The following is a 21,306-nucleotide window of genomic DNA, read 5'->3' as shown; positions in this document are numbered from 1 at the left end:
AATTAAAAAGTTTTAAAAGTTTAAGGCAACCAGCTTTAGGAGATTTTTGCATTTTCTCAACTTCTCGTATTCAGTTTATACAAAAAAAAAAAGTTTTCTCCTGAAGATGGTTACAAAAAAAAAAAAGTTTTCTCACAGATATTTAACATTTTGTATTTAACAGTGTAGCAATAAGTTTGATCAAAGAACTAAATGTCTGTGGTCTGCTGTTACGTCCCCACCAATGCAGAATTAAACCTACACCTTTGACGGTAGCCAAAGTCTTCCACAGAATGGAAAAAAATTCTATGGAATTCAATGTCTACTGGCAATTCTTTGGTTCCCAACATTCTTCAAAATACCTTCTTTTGTTTAACAGAAGAATGAAACTCACACGGGTTTGGAACAACTTGTAAATGACAGTGTTAATGTCCCTTTAATAAAGCACCTCCTGATGAAAGTGATGATGATGATGATGGATGAGCAGAGGCCCGTGAGGCATCATGGGAATCATCGATCGTAAATCATGTGAAGCATGTGTGAAACGTTCCTGAGAGCCGAACGACGGAACTCTGCGACGCATTCTGAACATTCTCAGATCGCCATGACAACCAGGAGGAACAGGACAGACAGGTTTGCGTGTTCTGTTGCCATGGCGACTGGGAATGAAGGGATACGCCCCTCTCGCTCTCAGGCCCCGTTCACACTAGTGCGTTTTCGTTTTAAAATGCTTAACTTTTGCTACGGTTACGCCTTTCGTTTACACTACTCCGGCATTTTCGACGCTCGAAAACGGAGATTTTTGAAAACGCTGGAGACCCCGTTTTAGTTTGAAAACTCCAGGGTTGCGTTTCAGTGTAAACGGACCAAAACGGAGACTTTTGAAAACGATGGCATGGTTGCTCACATTTGCTCTGCGTATCTACCTATTCATATCTATGGCTGGCCCTGCATGAATGGTCACGTGACATGTGTTTTAGGTTGTGTAGTGTAGACGGAGATCGTTTTTGAAACGCAGCGCACTAGTGTGAACGGGGCCTGACTCTCTGCACAACTCTGCTGAGATTCACTATAGTTCACACTGACTCTCTGGAATCAGTGATTCACTGAGTCATTTTATTTCTCGGCTTTTCAAAGCATCTGAAACCCATAACGATATCTGAAACGCATGAGTGACATTTAATGGACTCTAGAGTCTATTCTCAGACATCTATAATGGACGGCACAATTAACAGGACCAATGTAAATTAATGTAATAATTTAAACTATCAATCATTTAACTTATAAACATGAGTTCTCTATTTATTATACATTAAACAAGTATCTAAATATTATATTAAAATACTTATAAAAAAATGTACTTGTTTAATTTAGATAAAATGTAGGCCTAATACTAAACATTACATATTTAATCAATTATACATATTTCAATTTAACAAAACCGTTTGACGTAACATATTTGACAAGTTAATATAATTTAATTATATCTAAATATTATAGTAAATGTATTACACGCCTTAGCTATAACATGTTTATTACTGACGAAATGTAATATATTATTTAGAAATTATATACTAAGTCAAATGATAGTTTATTAAACATGTAAACGTAATAAACATAGAGAGTACAAAAACTGTTATAAAATTAATAATACAAGTTAACAAAGCGTAATAATTACACAAACACTAGCACTGTAAATCTGATTCCTGAACGAGACTCAAGTTCACCATGACAGCAAATATTTGGGTTTCATTCACCTTAATAGAGAGCAGAGTGAGTAACACTGAGGGTGTGTGTGTGTGTGTGTGTGTGTGTGTGTGTGTTCGTGTTCACCTGTTCTGAGTGGGCGGGGTCTCAGGGCGGTTCAGGTGCGGGGCCATTTTCTTCTCCTCAGTGTTTCTCTGAATCAGTGACGGACTCGAGCTCACAGTCAGCTGCCGCTAAAACTGAAATCATGAAATCACGCTGATTTAAATCCCCGCGGATACAATCACTCTCCTCACAATCATGAAGAAAGGATCGCTCAATTTCCTGGGTCGGAAGAATCAGTCTCTATTCGGCACCAATGTGGAGTTCAAGGACATGGGTAAGAGAGATTCAGTCTCGTGTAGTTTAAATAGATATGATAGCAGGTTATTAAAGTGTTCTTCGCGCGACCTTTGCACCTTGTTGAGGAGAGCGCGCACGCGCGCGTCACACTTAAAGGCGAAACAGTTTCTTAAAGACACGAATAACCTTTAAAACAGACTCTGGATTAGTTTGTGTATGAAATTAAGTGAGTTGCAAAAACCTGTTTATTTTCTGACAGAATAACCGCAAAACCGTAAACAAATACCTTTGTTTTTGATCCGGAGGTCCGTGACCCGACAAATAGCTACGTGTCCGATTACACTCACAGAAAACTACTGTTTTTTTTTTGTTTGTTTTGTTTTTGTTTTTTGGACATATTATGATAATGCCATGTTTCTTTGGACATAAACCATTATAGTACTATGTTTTCGTACATATACCATTATAATACCATGTTTGTTTTTGGACATATAAATATTGGTTTAGAATATGCACAGTAGTGATACCATGTTTTTACACTTACAAACATGGTACTACCATTGTGTTTTAGCCATGTAGCGCTGTAGAATGTTTTTGGACTTTTACCATGGTACCACAGTGGTTCTGTGTATGTAAAATAATGGTAATACCATATTTTAGTTACAAAAATGGTACTACCATTGTATTTTGGACATGTACCACGGTAGTCATGTAAATACCACTGTGCATGGATTTACTACCAAAGTACCGTAGTATTGCTAATATTTTGTAATTAACATATGAAACACACTTTCATTTTTATGAAACTCTGTCTCAAAGCACAAACTAATACTTGGATTTTTATTCTTCGTTCAATGTTTGATTGTGAAGGAAGATCATATACTTTAAAAACACTAACATCTGCTGTCATAATTCAGGTCAAGCTTACTGTTTGTAATGATTGACGACAATGAGGTCAGCAAGTCTCTGGTAATTACATCATTAACACGTTTAAAGTTCTTAATGAGCAAACACAGGTTATGAGACTGTAGACAGATCATATACCGGGAACACAAAGGTTTCGCGTTCGAATCCTTATTGGACCCTAAAATGAATGCAATTAGATTAGATAAGAAACATCAAACAGGAAGTGAACTTCCAGTGTTTGTTTTAATTTATACTAATCTCATGTGAATAATAGGAGTTTGTGTTTAGTCAGAGTTATTTTTGGCTTTTTCAAGAATGTGTGATATGACAAACCAGACCTTTGACCTGTCATGAAGACATTACGCTGCAGATGAACCTGTTGTTCTGTGGTTTTAGTGGTCACGTGGTCTTGAGCAGTGACTTTGAACAACACGGGTTGCTAGTTAAACCATGTTAACTACGTGAATAACAGGTCTCTGTTTTTTTTCTCAGATCAAGTGGAGCTGGTGTTGGACTCAGCTGCCATCCCCGAGTCTGGAACCGCTAAAGTGCGCTCACGTCCTACTGTCAAACACTTCACGGTACGTCCCAAATCATGCCTTACACATGACCAGACTTGACTCATGAGATGATCTCTAACTTACTTGTAAAGTGGATTCAATATAAAATGGTATTCAACAAGGTCACTTGTTACAAAAAGTATACCATAGTAGGTTTTTTTTTTTGGACATGTACTATGGCATCAAAAGGTATATATGCAATACAATAATGGTTTTATTATTACAAATGTCCAAAAACAGACTAAAACCATGGTACATGTCTGAAAAACATGGTACAAACTTGATAAATGTCTGAAAACAAGCCAAAAACACTGTAAATGTCAAAAACAAGGTAAAACCATATGGTACACTTTTGTAAATTATCACTGTACCATAATACCACCATGGTACTTTCTCCTTGAAAACATTGTTGTTGTTTTTTTATTGCTTGGGCCACTTGCAAAACAGTTACCATAGTATTACCATGTTTTTAAGGACATGTTCTATGATAATACCACAGGCTCCAAGGTACTACCAAAATACATATACAATACCATAATGCTTGTAGTAGTGCAAATGTCCAAATAAACAGGCTGAAACCTTGGTACATGTCTAAAAAACAGACTAAGACCATAGTGCATGTCCAAAAAACAGGGTAAAACCATAATACATGTCCAAAAGATATAGTAAAACCATGGTACACTTTTGTAAATGCACACTGCACCAATTACTTTTTTGTAATTTTTTAATGTTGAGGTCACCAAAATAATATAGTATTATCATGCTTTTATGACACGTACCATAGTAATACTGTATTTTTGCACTATGGTATTATTTTGTTTTTGTACATGTAGGCCTATAGTAGTAGTGTCTTTTTTTGGCAATGTACTATGGTCATACCGTGGTATTTTTAAGTACCTTGGAGTACCATGTAAATAACATGGTATATGAAAATGGTAATCAAATATAGTGCCGGTATCAATTACGACACAATCTGAATGTGTTTTGGTGCGCCTTGTATGTTTTGCATTTAATTGTTTCATTGATAATAGAAGTCTTGAGAGAAATGTTCTGAAATCGTCCTGTGCAAACATTGCTAAAGACACACCTTTAGCTTCAGGACAAACACACCCTCAACATGTAAACATACTTTCACTCTGACAGAACAAAGCGCACACACACACACATCATCAGTTTTGTGTTTGTATCACCCTGGTGATGCCCACATCACAGCAAACACAATCACACTGTGTCAGTAATTTACAGTCTGAGCGTGTTCAGACCCGAGCGACTCATTTGTTCACCTCATGAGATCAGGATCCTGATGATTCAGATGTTCCTCCGTTCTTTCCGTGCTGAGGTTAGACGGAGTGCAGATGCGGGTTTGTGCCGGCCGAGTTATCCAAACCTGCAGGTGTTGTTTTGAATACACACGTTTGGTTTGTGTACAGAAGAGATCAGGCAGACATACACACATCCCGTGGCATTTGCTAAGTGCTACTATTATTATGGCTCATACTTGGGGTAAGTATTAAACGTTTAGGGTTAGGGTGGCAGATGCTTGATTCAGGACTTCAGGACAATCAAACAAGTGAAAAAAAAAACCCTCTACATGGCCTGAGGACCTTTCCCAATCCCACTTTCCTCTCTCTCCCACTTTGCTTCCTGTCTGCTCTTCACGCTCATATCATAATGAAAACGCAAAACACCTAAAATAAATATATGAAAAATACTTTCAAAATGTTTAGTTATGGTATAAGGTCACTGTTTTTTCCTTATGAGGACGTCCACACCTGAAGGTTTGATCAGATTGTGTTTTTTTCTGGCGAGATGATCCCATAAAGAGCGCAAAACCTGAAACACAAACACTCGTTTAAGGGGTGTGTCCTCTTTTGCATGTCAAAGAACTGAAAGGACAAGAATGAAAGACAAGCTGAATCCAGCTCAAGTTGTCTATAAGGAAAGACTGTCAAAACTATTTCTGAATATGACTTTTATCAGACACAGGTTATGCTCTGTTTTGTAAAGATATGACATTCGGTGCATTTGTTTTAGCAACCTGAATGTTCCTGGAAAATTCCCGTAATGTCTCATAACAATCATTCACATTATGGGGTGTTGGTGAGGAGTGCCCAAAACCTGATTTACAGACACACATCTGGAACATTATCTCACCCTATTCATCCCAAGTGTATGTAATCGGGATGGGTCCTGCAGTTCCTCAACAGTTTAAGCATGTCTAAGAGAAATAAAGATGAGGAAAGAAAGAGCTAAGTCGAGAGAAAGGATCCATAACCTTGAACGTCATAAGCTCTCTGAATAATTCAGGGAAACTGGTTGGTTTAGTGCCTAGAAATTCAAACTGTGACTCAGTGGCTTCTACAATACAAGGTGTGTTATTGCTGTAGACTCCCTTACCTTCTAACAGTCTCCTTTAATCAGCTGACAAATGCTTCTCTTTAAATCCTAGTCGTCTGAGAGTGTGCAAGGCTTTGCAGTTCCAACACCCAAGGTACCAGTTCTTCCGCCATTTAACGAGCCCAAGATAAATGGTACAGGTGAGTTCACAACACAGAACTGGCTGGGAATAGTTAACTTCTTGTCTTTGATCAGGGAACACTAGAACATAAATATGGTAGCCAGTAAATAATGTTTTCAACATGCCGAGGTGGTTTAATGAACCTGTGGTTGACTTTCATGTTGTCTTTTTGCAGGAAGTACTACAAACCTCCCAAATGGAAGGATGCTTTCCGTCCCTGACCTCCTCCAGGGGGAAATATTTATACCGCCTCCACCTGGCTCCGCCCCTCCACCCCCTCCTTCTTTTTCAGCCCCGCCACCTCCATCATTCATCCCTCCCTCACCACAGTTCTCTGGCAAAATGGACCCTTCTATAGACCGTGCAAGCCTGCATCCCCCTCCAATGGCACCCCCAAAACCGCCATCACTAACCAGTTCCGATTACAGTGCAGATTTAGACTTGGCCTCCCTCAAACCTCCTCCAATGCCTCCTCCAAAACCTCCATCGGAAACAACCAGCTTCAGGGGTTCTCTCTCTAGTCTTGATGTTCAAGATATCCCAGATTGCCCCAAGTTCACCCCACCTCCACCCCCGGTGAAAGCATCACCTGTTCTTTCAAAAGCTCAGAAAACAGCACCTCCAAAACCCATCCGAATGTCCTCCATACCAAATCTGGACATCGTGTCCCAAGCTCCTGTGCCATCTGTTGCTTCAAACACAACACCATCTAGCTTCAACCCCCAGAACACAGCCAAACTCTACAGCGTGCAGAAGAGCACACTACTTGGCGGGCAGACAGAAAGGGAAAAAAAGGCCCAGTCCATCCTGCTGCTGGAAGATTCTGCTGGAAACACGGTTGGTGTAGTCAATGGGAATAGTGGGAAAAATCCTGGATCGTTCCAATCTGAGGTGCCACCAACCAAACCAGCCCGCAGGAACAGCTCCGCCTCTCATCTACAGGATGACGAGCCAGACATGGCACAAGCACCAAGTGAACCAGCCAAGGTAGAGCCCAAAATAAATCCTGAGCCTGTACTGACACAGAACATCCCCACTGAGGTACCAGCACCAATCAAAGTCTCGCCCAAAATAGAGAAAAGGATACCTGATGTTAGGCAGGTGGTGACACCAGTTGCATCCCCTGGCAGGCCTCGCAAGTACAGCCCTATCTTGAACCACCGACATCTCAACACACGGGGCGCAGATGGTTCAGTAAAGAAAGAGACCTCAACTTCACCTTTGGCTTTGCTGATGGCTGCAAAGGAAAGAGATAAGCAGAGAACTGCTCTGTCCCAACAGAACAGTAACTCAACAGAGCCAGTCAGTTCTGTGATCCAACCTAGTGAAGAAAAACCAAACTCCTTCACCGTCATTCCTCGAAACTCAACACCAGACAGTCCCAATGCACAATTAAAGTCCACCACAAACACGCAACCACTCACCTCGCTATCAACCAAAGTCGACGTTCCAGATATATCCCACTCAAAGCCAGAGCTAAGCTCAACCCCTCTACGAAGCCCAATGAATAGCTCGGTTAGTGGACTGGGTGTCCCTGTTAGAGGTGTGGAAATTGGAGAATTCATTCCACCGCCTCCTGAATTTGCCAACTCGGACTCTGAGGAGGAACCTCCAGTTCCCCCACCAAGTCACCCCGCTCCTGCTCCGCCTGTGAAAAGTGCCCCTCCATCTGCTAAAACCTTCTTACCTTCTACACCTGCTACATTCATCAACTGCCCCCCTCCAAGTCACCCGGCTCCTGCTACCCCTGTAAAACCTGCCCCTAAACCTTCTAAACCCTTATCTACTCCCATCATAAATGGTCCCACGCCAAGCCATACTTCTTTTGCTTTTCCACCTGCCAAACCCTCCCTACCTCCGACCCCACCTCCTGTCACCAATGGGCCCCTCACTTCACCCAAGCCTAAACCACCCAGCTCTCCTCCCAAGGCCCCAGGACCTCCCCCAAATATCCAGCCCCAATCCAAACCACCTTTTCAAATGAAACCCACTCAACCCCCTGCACAAGTGCCTCCATCTGTCTCCGCTAGCCAAGCGACACTTCTCAGTATCCTGCAAAAGAAGATGCTAGAGATGGACCCCAAGTTCTCGGCTGTCAAAGAGGTGGAGAACTATGGAGATGACTGGAACTCTCCACTGTCTGATGATGAGGCCACGTCGCCCCCTGCCACATACAATCCTATGACAAACCGCAGTGCCACCCTGCCGACGCAAACTCGTGGAGTGGACATGAAGGAGCTGGAAAGCAAAGCAGCCAAAAAAGCTCAAAATTTGGCCACTTCAGCTAAATCCCAGAACAGGTAAACTAAAAGTTAACACAAGTGACATGGTTAAAGTCAACATGAAATGATATTCACAATCTGCTTAACTTCTGCAATGTGCAGTACTCGAGTGAAACATGACATAAATTGAGGAAAAATGTCATGCAGGGCTTTATCAACAGGGAAAATTAAAGATCCACATTGTATAAAATTACAGTTGGGAGACATTAAGATGCAATTACAGGAAAAAAAGTGGCAACTACCTATTTATTTAGTTTTTACTGGCGGAAACAAGATTCCATAAGAGACTTAATGACATCAGATTACATACAGAACGATTATGTAACAGTTTTTTTCTTTGGAATAATGCACACAATTACACATGACTGTCATCACAGTCAACGCCTCCCTCATAGCACATGCACATAGCTGAGATGAATCATCAGGAAGATAAATAAACTGTCTCCGATACTGGAACACCACTCAACAGCTGTTTCCATGACATTTATGATTTACAATGCATATGAAACTGCTTAAGTTGATATATTTAGAAACTTAAAACACAACAGCATGCAGCATACATGTACCTACCAGGTTTTCATCCAGCCGAGGCCCACAAAAATATTTCGTAATATTGAGGAATTACTGGTTAAATTGAAATCAAAATGCAGTTATTTGAGGTTCTAGTACTTTGTATTTAAAGTCTTTACTTAAGAATAATGAGACTCTTCTTTATCTTTCAGTAACGGACAATCAACCAAACAGCAGTTTGGAACGTCATTCACTGTAAGACCAGGAACCAAACAACCAATAACACCCGTTATCAAAGACGGTTCGTCCTGATCCAGAGAACATTCCTGAAAGGAATTATTCCAGAGACGTGCCTTACCTGTACATATGCACCTACCTGACAGACATTTAATGTTTTGCACCCGGTCTGGAGCTTTATTACTGCTGTTGCTGAAGTATTACTCTATTAACTTTCACCCTGGATGTTTCTTCAGCTGTCAGTATATTCAGGTTTTGCCGAACTCTTATGACCACAGCTTCATCACAGACTTTCTAGAGCTGCTAAGATTGATCAATGGAGCAACTGTGCCTGTATATGTTTCATAATCTACACGGAAACTCATTTTAATGTCAAACCTTTTCATTTAATTCAGTTGTTTAATCCAGTTTCTAATCAGTTGTTTAATCAGGTTAGAAATTAATAACACCAGTTCTTAATTGTAACTTCTGCATACTATTTTTGAATGTTTTTAATCATTAATGTACAATATTAATCTATAGCTCTCGATATGAGGGCTTCTTTCAGTGGTGCTGGATTTTTTCCAGGTCAAAACATGATGTATTTTTATGAACTTAAAAAAAGTATACAATAAGCCTTCAAATTTGATCAAAACGCTGTTATAAATGGTTGCAAAGCCTTGAACACATTACTGGTGGTTCTTATTTAGGAAGAAAAATGCTTTTGCTGCTTTGCATAGTTATTATTTTAATCTTAAGAAAGATTCAAAGAAGAAATAATGCAAACTTTGTTTTTGCATGAATGTACTGGTTAAAAGTGCCTCTGAAGAAATAAGCTAGCATCTGCTACAAACACGTTTTTATGGAAATCTCACACATCTCCACAGGTTTAATTGTGTGATATACGTCAGAGACAAATGCAATAGGTCAATAATTGTGCTTTAATAATCTGTAAATGTATTTGTAGGACAATTGTTGTTTTGGATATTTAACCCTTTGTTACCCCTAAAGAAAGAATATAACCACAATACAGTGTAATAAAAATATGCGAGAGCATAAATATACAGATGACAGAAACTTTATTAAACAGTGAAACTTGTGAAACGTGTGAAATATGTTTCCTTGCCCAAATATGAGAAGAGAACAGCATTCATGCCCATTTCTGTTATTAAAAAAGACATTTTCTGCATGTTCTTAATTTTGATCCTACTATGATTATGTATTTAACTCATGAATCATTATTTGATGGTGACGGAACAACAGAAATGGGGATGAATTGGAGGTTGATGTGGTTTCCCATGATGCACTAGGCCGCAGACACGCTGTGGTGCAGCACCTGATGGTCCCAGCCCACGGTGGTCAACACGGCCGAGCCGCCCGGGACCCAACACACGCCACGCACGAAATCCTGGTGCCGCCGGTCCCTGAAACTAAACACAGACCACACAACAGACTCAGATCGCCGCTCTGAGATATAAATGCACTTCAATTAAATGTTAATGTTAAGGTGCTTTAAATAATTTTGTAACTGTTTAAACAAAAAAAAAAGGTTATAGATAAAAAGAGACACAAATTATATTTTGTAATAATTTTACTACATATTACTATTAGATTTTATTTACTATTTAGATTTTTTTTAAATCATTATTTCATTACACTAGGCACATTCATATAATACACGTATGTATGTATGTTTTATATAAATGCTTTAATATATGTAATATTTTTAAACAATATAAATCTTAATTTTCTTATTAAATATTTGTATTACATTGAAACAATTAAATCATATTTCATTTTTTGTGTGTGTGTGTGTGTGTGTGTGTAAAATATTGCACATAATTTCCAAAAAATTCTACAACTCTTTCAATTTTATTTAATTTGATATAAGATTTAAGTATTATAAATATAAATTAACATGCATATTTCATTTTTTGTCCATAAAATGAGTTGTTTCTAACTAACCATTTTATCAATACATTCAATCAAAATGTACTAATACATATAAAATATTTATATTTAATATGTGTGTGTTTATTACAGAATGGTTTTTATTTAAATGTATTAAAATATTTAAGCCACAAAAACCGTTTAATGATTGTCAGTTTCATGTACTTCGGGGTGTGTGGATTTCCTGCATTCTGATTGGCTGGTGCAGGACAGCCAATGAGGAGAGAGGCATGTGACAATACTCACATTTCTCTGAGCTCTGCAGTAACCACGGCAACGGAGCAGTCGTCACTGATAGAGGCCAGCAGGGGTGAACTGGAAGTGACAGCCCATAATAATCACCAAACACTACCCACCTCACAACATACCAAACAACACAGACTAATTCACAATACAGCATACTTTACAGTCCGGCGTACTTTACAATATGGCAAGCTTCACAGGCTGATTCACTCATCAAACTATTACAGTATATTCTTCCGTACCTGTCGGAGGAGAACGTCAGTCTGGAGACGCGGCGGCTGTGAGCGTTTATCGTCCGCGCGCTGTCCGACGTCTGCAGGTCCCTCAGAGTCACTCGACCCAGTTCATCACCTGATACCACACACACACACGTCAACATCAGCAAAGCATCATGGGACTGAGCAGTGCATATAATGGGAAATGAAGCCGTACCGTATGCGATGGTGCTGTTCTGATGAGGGTGCCAGGCGACGGCCGTGGGGCTGCAGCTGGGAGACACCACGTCTAAATGAAATGGACAGGAAGTTAGGTCTCTCCTGACAGGAAGTGACTGAGTGCCCAGCTGGATCTCACTTTAGATTGGCCAGACAGACTAAAAGCATTGAGTTCATGATACTGTGGTGTGTGTGTGTGTGTGTGTGTGTGTGTATGTGTGTGTGTGTACCCAGGCGAGAGGCGGGTTTGGGTTTCCGTCGGTCCCACAGCAGAAGCCGTCCGTCCTGCAGGAGAGAGTGAGACGGTTACACACTCAAACACACGTGTGTGTGTGTGTGTGTGTGTGTGTGTGTGACGACACTGACCTGAGCACATGACAGGAAGAGAGACTCGTCAACAGGAGAACACGACACACTGCTGACCGGCTGAGAGTGAGCTGACACACACACACACACACACACACAAGATAGAGACAGATTTACTTTTGCAGACACACAGACACCTAAGAGTTAGATTTGTAACTTTCATTAATTACAAAACATGAATAACAATAATAAAAATTATTTAGAAATATTTACGTACAACTGCAATACATAATCAAATATATTATTTATTACTGACATCTATTAAAATATTGTAAGAATAAAAAAATAACACTGATCAAGACAGAGATAATTATCTATTAATCTGTTTTTAATCTGCAGTGACATCTCTTCCTGTCTGCTCACCGTTATAGGAGCTGGTGACGGTCTCCTGGTTCAGATCCCACACCTTGATCCTGGAACAGAGGAGAGAGAGATTGAGTGCCCTGAGATCATGACGAGACTCTCACAGACTCACAGCGCCACCTACTGACCTGCAGTCCACACTACAGCTGACAGCGTGACGCCCGCCGGCGCTCACACTCACACCCGTCACCACGTCATCATGCTCCAGACGAGTGAAGCGGTTCATCAGCAGCCGCTCGTCCTCCGCCAGCTCCCACAGCTCCACCGAACCTGACAACAGCACACATATCAGAGAACACCACGCCACAGGACCAAAACATGACAGAAAACCATGATAGTAACACAAAAACTTAGGAATTCAAAGATATATGATCAAAAACTAGGATATAAAACCATGATAGAAACTCTAAAACCTGGCAATGCCATGTTAAATGCCTGAAAACCTAGTAATCAAAGGGTAAATGTCCAAAAAATCTAAAATAACACAGTATTATTGTTAAACATCCACAAAAAACACAGTACTGCCATGGTAAAAGTCCAAAAACTATGATGAAACACCAGTATATGTCCAAAATGTTAATAATACCATGGTTTATGTCCAAAAAAGGGTTAAATAACACAATATTATTGTTAAATATCCAAAAAAAAAAATCATGGTGTTATCATGGTACACGTCCAAAAACTAAGATAAAACCCCAGTACTTTTGCAAAAACTACTAAAACGTATAGTTGAACGTCCTAAAATATACATAGCAAAACCATAGTAAATGTTCACAAAACTAGGATATAAAATCCTGGTAGAAACTCAAAAACCTGGTAATGCCATGGTAAATGCCTAAAAACCTGGTAAAGAAATGGTGAGTGTCCAAAATTTGCAGGGGAATGTTTACTTTAGATCACAGACAACCTCCTCAGTTATTACAAATGGTCACCAGGTAATACTAATGCAAATATGGCTTAAAATAACACAAAAGTATCATTAAATATCCACAAAAACATGCTATTACCATAGTACAAGTCCAAAAACCCCAGTACTTGTACAAAAACCTACTAAAATACAGTATTTCTGACAATATCATGTAAATCTCCAAAAAAAATACTAAACAACACAATATTACTTTTGAACATCCACAAAAACTACAATAAAACCCTAGTATCTTTAAAAAAAAGAAACATAGTAAAAAACCTCAAATAACACAATATTATTGTGGATCATCCACAAAAACGTGGTATTACCATGGTGCAAGTTTAAAAACTATGATGATAACCTGGTAGATGCTCAGAAGCTGGCACCTAACTAATACCATAATACATTTACTAAAAAGCAAGAATAACACAATATTATTGTAACCCCAGTATATGTCCAAAACCAATTATATTATATTAATACAGTACATGTCAAAAAGCACAATATTACAATGTTAGATCTCTAGAAAAGCACAATAATTATTGTTGACCAAATGCAAAAAAAAAAAAAAACCATGGTATTTTCATGGTAAATGTCTACTAAAAATTATGATAAAACCTTGGTACAAGTATTTATATGGAAGATGTTAAAACAATATTCTTATGCTTGAGCCCTAAAATAACACAAAAACACAGTATTTGCATGGTACAAGCCTACAAACCATGATATTACCATGGTATAACATACAGAAACATCAAGGAGAGTACATGGTATTACTGGAAGTACAATACAAACACCACTGCACCGTGGTTTTACCACCGCAGTGCTTCTCGTGAGAGTGGCGTCACTGCGGGACACATGTCCATACACACTCAGTAACAGCGCGGTGCGTGTGGTGAAGGGTGAGAAGGGTGTGTCTCTGTACCTGCGTCTGAGGCCAGCAGCAGCGAGCGCTCCGAGATCCACCGCGCATCCGTGACCCCGGCCTCCGTCTGCACACCCGCCTTACAGAAGCCCTCGCTGGGGGCCAGTTTAGGGTCAGTGTACACCCACAGAGAGCCCTGCCAGCAGCGGCCCGCCAGACTGGACGCGGCCAGCAGCAGAGCGCCATCTACAGCACACACCAACAGTTACCACGGCCTCATCCAAACTCAATAAGAACAACACACACTAATTGCTGACACACACAAACTACTATTTCCACTCAGTTGTGTCGTAATAACGAGATATTGTTAAAATTACACATTTTCTTGTAATAACGAGATGTTATATTACATCTCAATACTGCAAGAAAAGATGTTGTTGTAACGAGAAAAATGTCATTTTAATGACACAACAACTTATTATAAGAGAAGGCGTAATTTTAAAGACATAACATCTCGTTATTACGAGAATAGATGTGGTTTTAACAGGAAACAGATGTGATTTTAACGACATATATCCTGTTATTATGAGAAAAGATGTCGTTTTAAAGCAACATCTTGTTATTAAGAGAAAAGAAGTCGCGTTAACAAGAAAAATAGGTCATTTTAATGACATAACATCTCGTTATTACGAGTAAAGATGTCATTTTAACAATAAAAATATATTTTAACAACATAACCTTTAGGAGCAAAGTAAAATAATCAGTGTTATTCAGTGTAATAATTAAAGTAATTACAAATAAATCAGTTAAAATGTTCTTATATTTAAGGTAAGACACTGTTTTATTTTTATTTTCATGCATTGGGCAATTTTGGTTACTTGACTTTTCATTTAGTGTTTTTTTTTAGACTAGTGGAAAGGAAAGTGTTTATTTTATTAGACTGATAGATATAAATGACAACACTTGTTTATAAGGCATGTTTTCTCAAAATGAGTTTGTTTCTCCTCTTCAGCAGCACAGGGGTTTGTTCATACATCACTCATAAACCTGGTCTGCTGGCGGTATCTTCTGATTTATGGAGTGATAGAAAGCCTCGCACGTGCAGAGGAGGCTAGGGCTAGCGTTATTCTGACCTGCTCTGTAATCCGCCGCGTCCAGGTGTCTCTCCATACACGCCGGAGCGCTCACCGGGATGTTCCAGCAGTTCTCTTTAATCATGATCAGCTCTGATGACTCTAATGATTATTAATACCACACTCAACTCCAGCAAACTCGCTCCCGCAATGAATGAAAGAGACACGCGTGAGTACGCAGCACTTCCGCTTCCGGCGCCGAACACGCTTCAAAATAAAAGCCGAAGACGTTTCAAAATAAGAGCTGCAAATGTAAACACCACGCTTTATGTGTGATGTTATAGATATGCTATATAAATTACGATATGTAACTATTATTTTATGATTATGATAAAAATGCGAACATTCAGTACGCAAATGCGCTAGATCTTTCGTTGATGAGGAATGTGTGTTTATATAATGTATTTATAAATACTCAGTCTTTCTCCTCTAGGTGTCACGCTAGCTCCATTTTTACATTAAATGCATCCTTCTGACAGAAAATAAAAAATTAGATAAAAGGAGAAAAAAAACATTTCAGTGCTTCGCGTTCTCACAAAAGAAGGAACGTTGCGTTCGCTTGAAAAACTTGTGAGAGGGAACGCAAAACTGATAATATTTTTTTTAACTAAAAAATGAAGTGGGAGAATATATTTCAATGTTCTCAATATATTTCAAAGTTTTTTATTCTCGGGAACGCGATAGAACGCAAACCCATTTTAGATGTACATTTTTGTAAATCCATCCTATAATGCATTTTTACACTTGAATTATTTCTATAGTAGACACAGACACTCTGTCAGTAAAATGAACTTTCATAAAATAGTAAAATAACAGCTTATCTGGCTTATTACCAAATGAGAACTTGAGGAATGCACTTCATGTTCTGTTATACTGTTCATGTTCTAAGTCCTTTATTGGTTTGAAAATAAATATAAAGTAAATAAAACAATGTAAACACCTGGATCTGAAAAATTACTGTAAAACAGTAAGTCATTGATGTGCATGTCTAAATACAAAACACTCAGACCACCTCAGACCCGGTCTTTAGTGTGATGTATACATCATTCCTCCCGCGGGACGGGTCTGGAGTGAGTCTAGAAGGCGTGTATCCGGTGAGCAGAGCTTCTGAGCGTGGTTTCAGAGAGTTTGTGTTTGTCCCATCGGGTCATCAGAGAGCTGATCTCCGGCTCTTCAGAGCTGAAGGGCTGAAACAGCAGCTCCAGCAGCCCTAAAACTGAGCCCAGGACAGCCAGGAGCGAGCCCACCAAATAGACCTTCAGCAGACCCCGGCTCGGCTTCTGCCTCAACACCTCTCTGATGAAGAGAACCAGTTCCCGCAGCTTCTCCATGAGGATCGGATCTGTGTGGAGAACACGGTTCAGCTGATCATCAGAACACATGAAACACTATCATACACGAGTGTTGCCTGCTCACCTGCTGAAGTCCGGCTCTGCGTCTCGGCTCTGTGAGACTGTAATGCTGTTATTCAGCCTTTATACAGCCGATCCTGACTGAATCCGCCCACAGAGACATGAGGTACATGATCAGCTGCCTGCTGGGAGAGACTCCAGCTGACCTCACACACACACACACACACACACACACACACACACACACACACGTTCACCACGGTCACTGTGTCTGGATCAGCACTGCTTTATTTGCATTATTGAGACCACTGCGTCACACATTCAGCTCAATTCTGTTCTATTTTATTCTCAGCTGCGATGTTTTAAAAAAGGCAACATCCCATAATAATACCCCAGCAACCACCAATAACACTAAGTAACAATGTATCACCCTAAAGGCCCGTTCACACCAAGCACGATAACTATATAGAAATACGATAAAGATACAGTTCTAAAAATCACTCTCAGTATTAATAAATAGCAGCTATAACGATAAAGGCACAGATAAAAGATATCGTTGGGATGAAGGATAAAAACATTGACGCCCAATCAGAATCAATCCTGTTCAAACGAGCTTGAGAATTTAAAGCAGCAGACGAGCGTGCGCTTACAGCCGATATCGTTCGCTGATGTGGACGCTAATATCGTTATCGTTATAGTTATCATTCTTGGTGTGAACGGGGCTAAACAAACATTCACTTCACCTGCAACATCCCATAATACCCTAGCAACCACCTAAAATACCTTTGAAACCACAAAAGAACACCCTAGCAACCACTCATAATACTCTAGCAACACCCTGGCAACCACCCAGAACACTTTAACAACCATTTAGAACACCCTAGTCACTCCCTGGCAACTAGCTATAGTACCCTAGCAACACCCAGAACACACTAGCAACCACCCATAACACCCTAGCAATGCTCTATTAATTACCCAGAACACTGTAGCGACCACATAAAACACCACAGCAAGGAACAACCACCCAAAACCTATATTACCATAGCAACACCATGACAACTACCCAGAACACTTTAGTAACCACCTATAACTCACTACAATTCCCTGACAACCACCTGTAAACCCCAGCAACACCTTGGCAACCACCCAGAACATCATAGGAACTTCCTGGCATCACCCACAATACCTTAGTAATACACTGGCAACAACCCTGAAAACTAAGCCATGTAGATCACCCTAGCAACCACTCATAATACCCTAGCAACACCCAGGCAACCACCCAAAACACTTTAATAACCCATGGCAACTACCTATATTACTCTAGCAACGCTCTGTCAATTACTCAGAACACCTTAGTGACCAAATAAGACACACTATCATGTAGCAACCACCTAAACCACCCTAGTAACCACCTATAACCCACTAGCAATTCCCTGGCAACCACCTGTAAACCCCAGCAACACCTTGGCAACAATACAGAATATTATAGGAACTCCCTGGCAACACCCACAATGCCCTGCACTAGCAAACACCCGGACAACCTTAGTAGCCATGTAGAACACCATAGTAACCATTCATAATACCCTGGCAACCACTCAGAACACTAAAAACCACTTAGAATGCAATAGCCACTCCCTGGCAACTACCTATAGTACCTTAGCAATGCCCAGGCAAACACCCTAGCAACCACCCCATTACTCAATAGTAATTCCCTGACAATAACTCAACGCACCCTAGCAACCACCCATAACTCCTAGCAACGCTCTGTCAGTTACCCAGAACACCTTAGTGGCCATATAAAACACACTAGCAAGTAGCAACCACCTAAACCACCCCAGCAACACCCTGGAAACAACCCAGAAGATCCTAGCAACTCATTGGCGACCATTCACGATACCCTAGCAACCACTCACACAATACCTGTCAACCACCCATCACCCAAGTTATCATCAACAAGTCAAGCAGAGCCTTACATGAGTATTATTAGCATTAGCGTGCGTGATATGAGTTCAGTCGTTACGATGGAGTGAACATGTGAATATTAGCGTGTGTTAGGTGTTCATGAGTTCAGATGTTCAGAGCAGACACTATGATGGAGAGAATATTAGCGCGGCTCTTAGAGCATGTGAGTGTGAGTGGCTGGAAATTCCAGAGTGAATGGCAACATTAATCGGATTATTTCCAGACCAACAGAACAAACTGCTGTAGTGATTCTGTGGAGGGAGTTTCCTGCAGTTCTTAAAGAGACGGACACACTCTGAACACACTCACTGTGTCTCTGATCAAACACACATTTGTGTGAATGGCTATATGTGTGTGTTTATGAATATTTATGAATGTATGTGTGCTTATGAATGTCTATGTGTGTTTATGAATATTAATAAATGTTTATGTGATTACGTTTATGAATATCTATGTTCATTAGTGTTTATATGTGTCTGAATGTTTATGAATGTCTATATATGTTTATCAATATTTCTGAATGTCTGTATATGTGTCTATATGAATGTCTATATGTGTGTTTATGAATTTTTTATGATATTTATGAATGTACGTGTGCTTATGAATGTCTATGTGTGTTTATGAATATTAAGGAATGTTTATGTGATTACATTTATGAATATCTATGTTCATTAGTGTTTATATGTGTCTGAATGTTTATGAATGTCTATATATGTATATCAATATTTCTGAATGTCTGTATATGTGTTTATGAATGTCTATGTGTGTTTATGAATTTTTATGATATTTATGAATGTACGTGTGCTTATGAATGTCTATGTGTGTTTATGAATATTAATAAATGTTTATGTGATTACGTTTATGAATATCTATGTTCATTAGTGTTTATATGTGTCTGAATGTTTATGAATGTCTATATATGTTTATCAATATTTCTGAATGTCTGTATATGTGTCTATATGAATGTCTATATGTGTGTTTATGAATTTTTTATGATATTTATGAATGTACGTGTGCTTATGAATGTCTATGTGTGTTTATGAATATTAAGAAATGTTTATATAATTACATTTATGAATATCTATGTTTATTAGTGTTTATATGTGTCTATGAATGTTTATGAATGTCTATATATGTTTATCAATATTTCTTAATGTGTGTAAATGTATTTATGAATGTCTATATGTGTGTTTATGAATTTGTATGATATTTATAATATTTATTTATAAATGTACATGTATATTTATAAATGTACGTGTGCTTATGAATGTCTATGTGTGTTTAATAATAATAAAAAATTTTTTTAAAAATAATCTCTCAAAACATTTTTAAAAATAATAATTTTTAATAGTCTATATATTTTTATAAAAATTTTTAAAAATGTCTATATATGTTTAGCAATATTTCTGAATGTGTGTATATGTATTTATGAATGTCTAAATGTGTGTTTATGAATATTTATGAATGTTTATGATATTTATGAATGTACGTGTGCTTATGAATGTCTATGTGTATTTATGAATATTAATAAATGTTTATGTGATTATGAATTTCTGTACGTTTATGAATATTTATGTTTATCAGTGTTTACATGTGTCTATGAATGTTTATGAATGTCTATATATGTTTATCAATATTTCTGAATGAGTATATATGTATTTATGAATGTCTATGTGTGTTTATGAATATTTATGATATTCCTGAATGTGTGCTTATGAATGTGTATGTGTGTGTTTATGAATATTTATGAATGTTTATCATATTTATGAATGTACATGTGCTTATGAATGTCTATGTGTATTTATGAATATTAATAAATGTTAATGTAATCATGAATTTCTGTACGTTTATGAATATTTATGTTTATTAGTGTTTACATGTGTCTATGAATGTTTATGAATGTCTATATGTGTTTATGAATGTTTATTAATGTCTATATATGTTTATCAATATTTCTTAATGTGTGTATATGTATTTATGAATGTCTATATATATATGTATTATGATATTTATGAATGTACGTGTGCTTGTGAATTCCATTAGCGTCTATATATGTCTATTAATGTCTATGTGTGTTCATAAATGTTTATGTTCATGAATATCTATGTGTTTACAAATGTTTATGTATATATATATTTATCAATATTTCTAAATGTGTGTAAATGTATTTATGAATGTCTATATATGTTTATAAATATTCATGAATCTATATGGTTGTTTATGATATTTATGAATGTCTTTGTGGGTTTATGTGGTTATGAATTTCCATATGTTTGTGAATATTTATGTGTTTATTAGTGTCTTTATGTGTCTTTGAATGTTTATGAATGTCTATATGTGTGTTTATGCATTTTTAATGTCTATGTGTTTATCAATTTTCATGAATATGTATGTATGAGCTTATGAATGTCTATATTTGTGTTTATCGATATTTACGAATATGTGTTTATTAATATTTATGAACCGTTCTGTCTATGAACGTCTATATCTGTGTTTATAAATCTTTTGGAATGTTTGTTTATGAATGTCCAGGTATTTAAGTAAACATGTGCGTATTAATGTTTGTTTGTGTTTATGAATATATATGAAAGCGTGTAAGTATATATGTTTATGAATGTGTGATATGAGACCCCCCCCCCATCTGGTTGCCATGGTGATCTGTCAGCAGTGTTCAGGTGTGGCACCTTCGTCTGTGTGTGTTGAGTCACTGT

General features: G+C 38.3%; 2 protein-coding genes and 1 long non-coding RNA gene across 3 annotated transcripts; 1 reads left to right on the top strand and 2 right to left on the bottom strand.

The window, feature by feature from the left end:
- Window positions 1-1,896: 1,896 nt before the first annotated feature.
- LOC109096403 (proline-rich protein 36-like) lies at window positions 1,897-10,124 on the top strand. The gene is made up of 5 exons (XM_042749975.1): window positions 1,897-2,065; window positions 3,427-3,515; window positions 5,944-6,031; window positions 6,188-8,312; window positions 9,017-10,124. The coding sequence occupies exons 1-5, from the start codon at window positions 1,987-1,989 to the stop codon at window positions 9,114-9,116; spliced, it is 2,481 nt and encodes an 826-aa protein (XP_042605909.1). The 5' UTR covers window positions 1,897-1,986; the 3' UTR covers window positions 9,117-10,124.
- wdr77 (WD repeat domain 77) lies at window positions 10,083-15,491 on the bottom strand. The gene is made up of 10 exons (XM_042749976.1): window positions 15,282-15,491; window positions 14,209-14,394; window positions 12,505-12,646; window positions 12,377-12,426; window positions 12,014-12,084; window positions 11,878-11,932; window positions 11,646-11,717; window positions 11,456-11,564; window positions 11,217-11,285; window positions 10,083-10,450 (listed from the first exon to the last, which is right to left on the bottom strand). Exons 1-10 carry the CDS (start codon window positions 15,364-15,366, stop codon window positions 10,327-10,329), a joined length of 963 nt encoding a protein of 320 aa, XP_042605910.1. The 5' UTR covers window positions 15,367-15,491; the 3' UTR covers window positions 10,083-10,326.
- A 437-nt stretch (window positions 15,492-15,928) lies between these two features.
- On the bottom strand, window positions 15,929-18,841 carry LOC122141756. Its single transcript, XR_006158079.1, has 2 exons — window positions 16,698-18,841; window positions 15,929-16,623 (listed from the first exon to the last, which is right to left on the bottom strand). It is a non-coding gene; the product is annotated as an uncharacterized LOC122141756 (long non-coding RNA).
- Between the last annotated feature and the right edge of the window lie 2,465 nt (window positions 18,842-21,306).

Source organism: Cyprinus carpio, chromosome B22 (genome assembly GCF_018340385.1).
Source record: "Cyprinus carpio isolate SPL01 chromosome B22, ASM1834038v1, whole genome shotgun sequence".
Lineage (NCBI taxonomy): Eukaryota > Metazoa > Chordata > Actinopteri > Cypriniformes > Cyprinidae > Cyprinus > Cyprinus carpio.
Note: the sequence above shows the minus strand (reverse complement) of the source record. Positions and strands in the feature narration are given on the sequence as shown.

Excerpts from the sequence above, each read along its gene's own strand:
- LOC109096403 (XM_042749975.1), top strand. The coding sequence starts at position 1,987 with ATGAAGAAAGGATCGCTCAATTTCCTGGGTCGGAAGAATCAGTCTCTA. Across the intron at positions 3,516-5,943 it reads CTACTGTCAAACACTTCACG|TCGTCTGAGAGTGTGCAAGG; the intron begins GTACGTCCCAAA and ends TTTAAATCCTAG. Across the intron at positions 6,032-6,187 it reads GCCCAAGATAAATGGTACAG|GAAGTACTACAAACCTCCCA; the intron begins GTGAGTTCACAA and ends GTCTTTTTGCAG.
- wdr77 (XM_042749976.1), bottom strand. The coding sequence starts at position 15,366 with ATGATTAAAGAGAACTGCTGGAACATCCCGGTGAGCGCTCCGGCGTGT. Across the intron at positions 12,427-12,504 it reads AGCTGTAGTGTGGACTGCAG|GATCAAGGTGTGGGATCTGA; the intron begins GTCAGTAGGTGG and ends CCTCTGTTCCAG. Across the intron at positions 11,565-11,645 it reads GAACAGCACCATCGCATACG|GTGATGAACTGGGTCGAGTG; the intron begins GTACGGCTTCAT and ends GTGTGGTATCAG.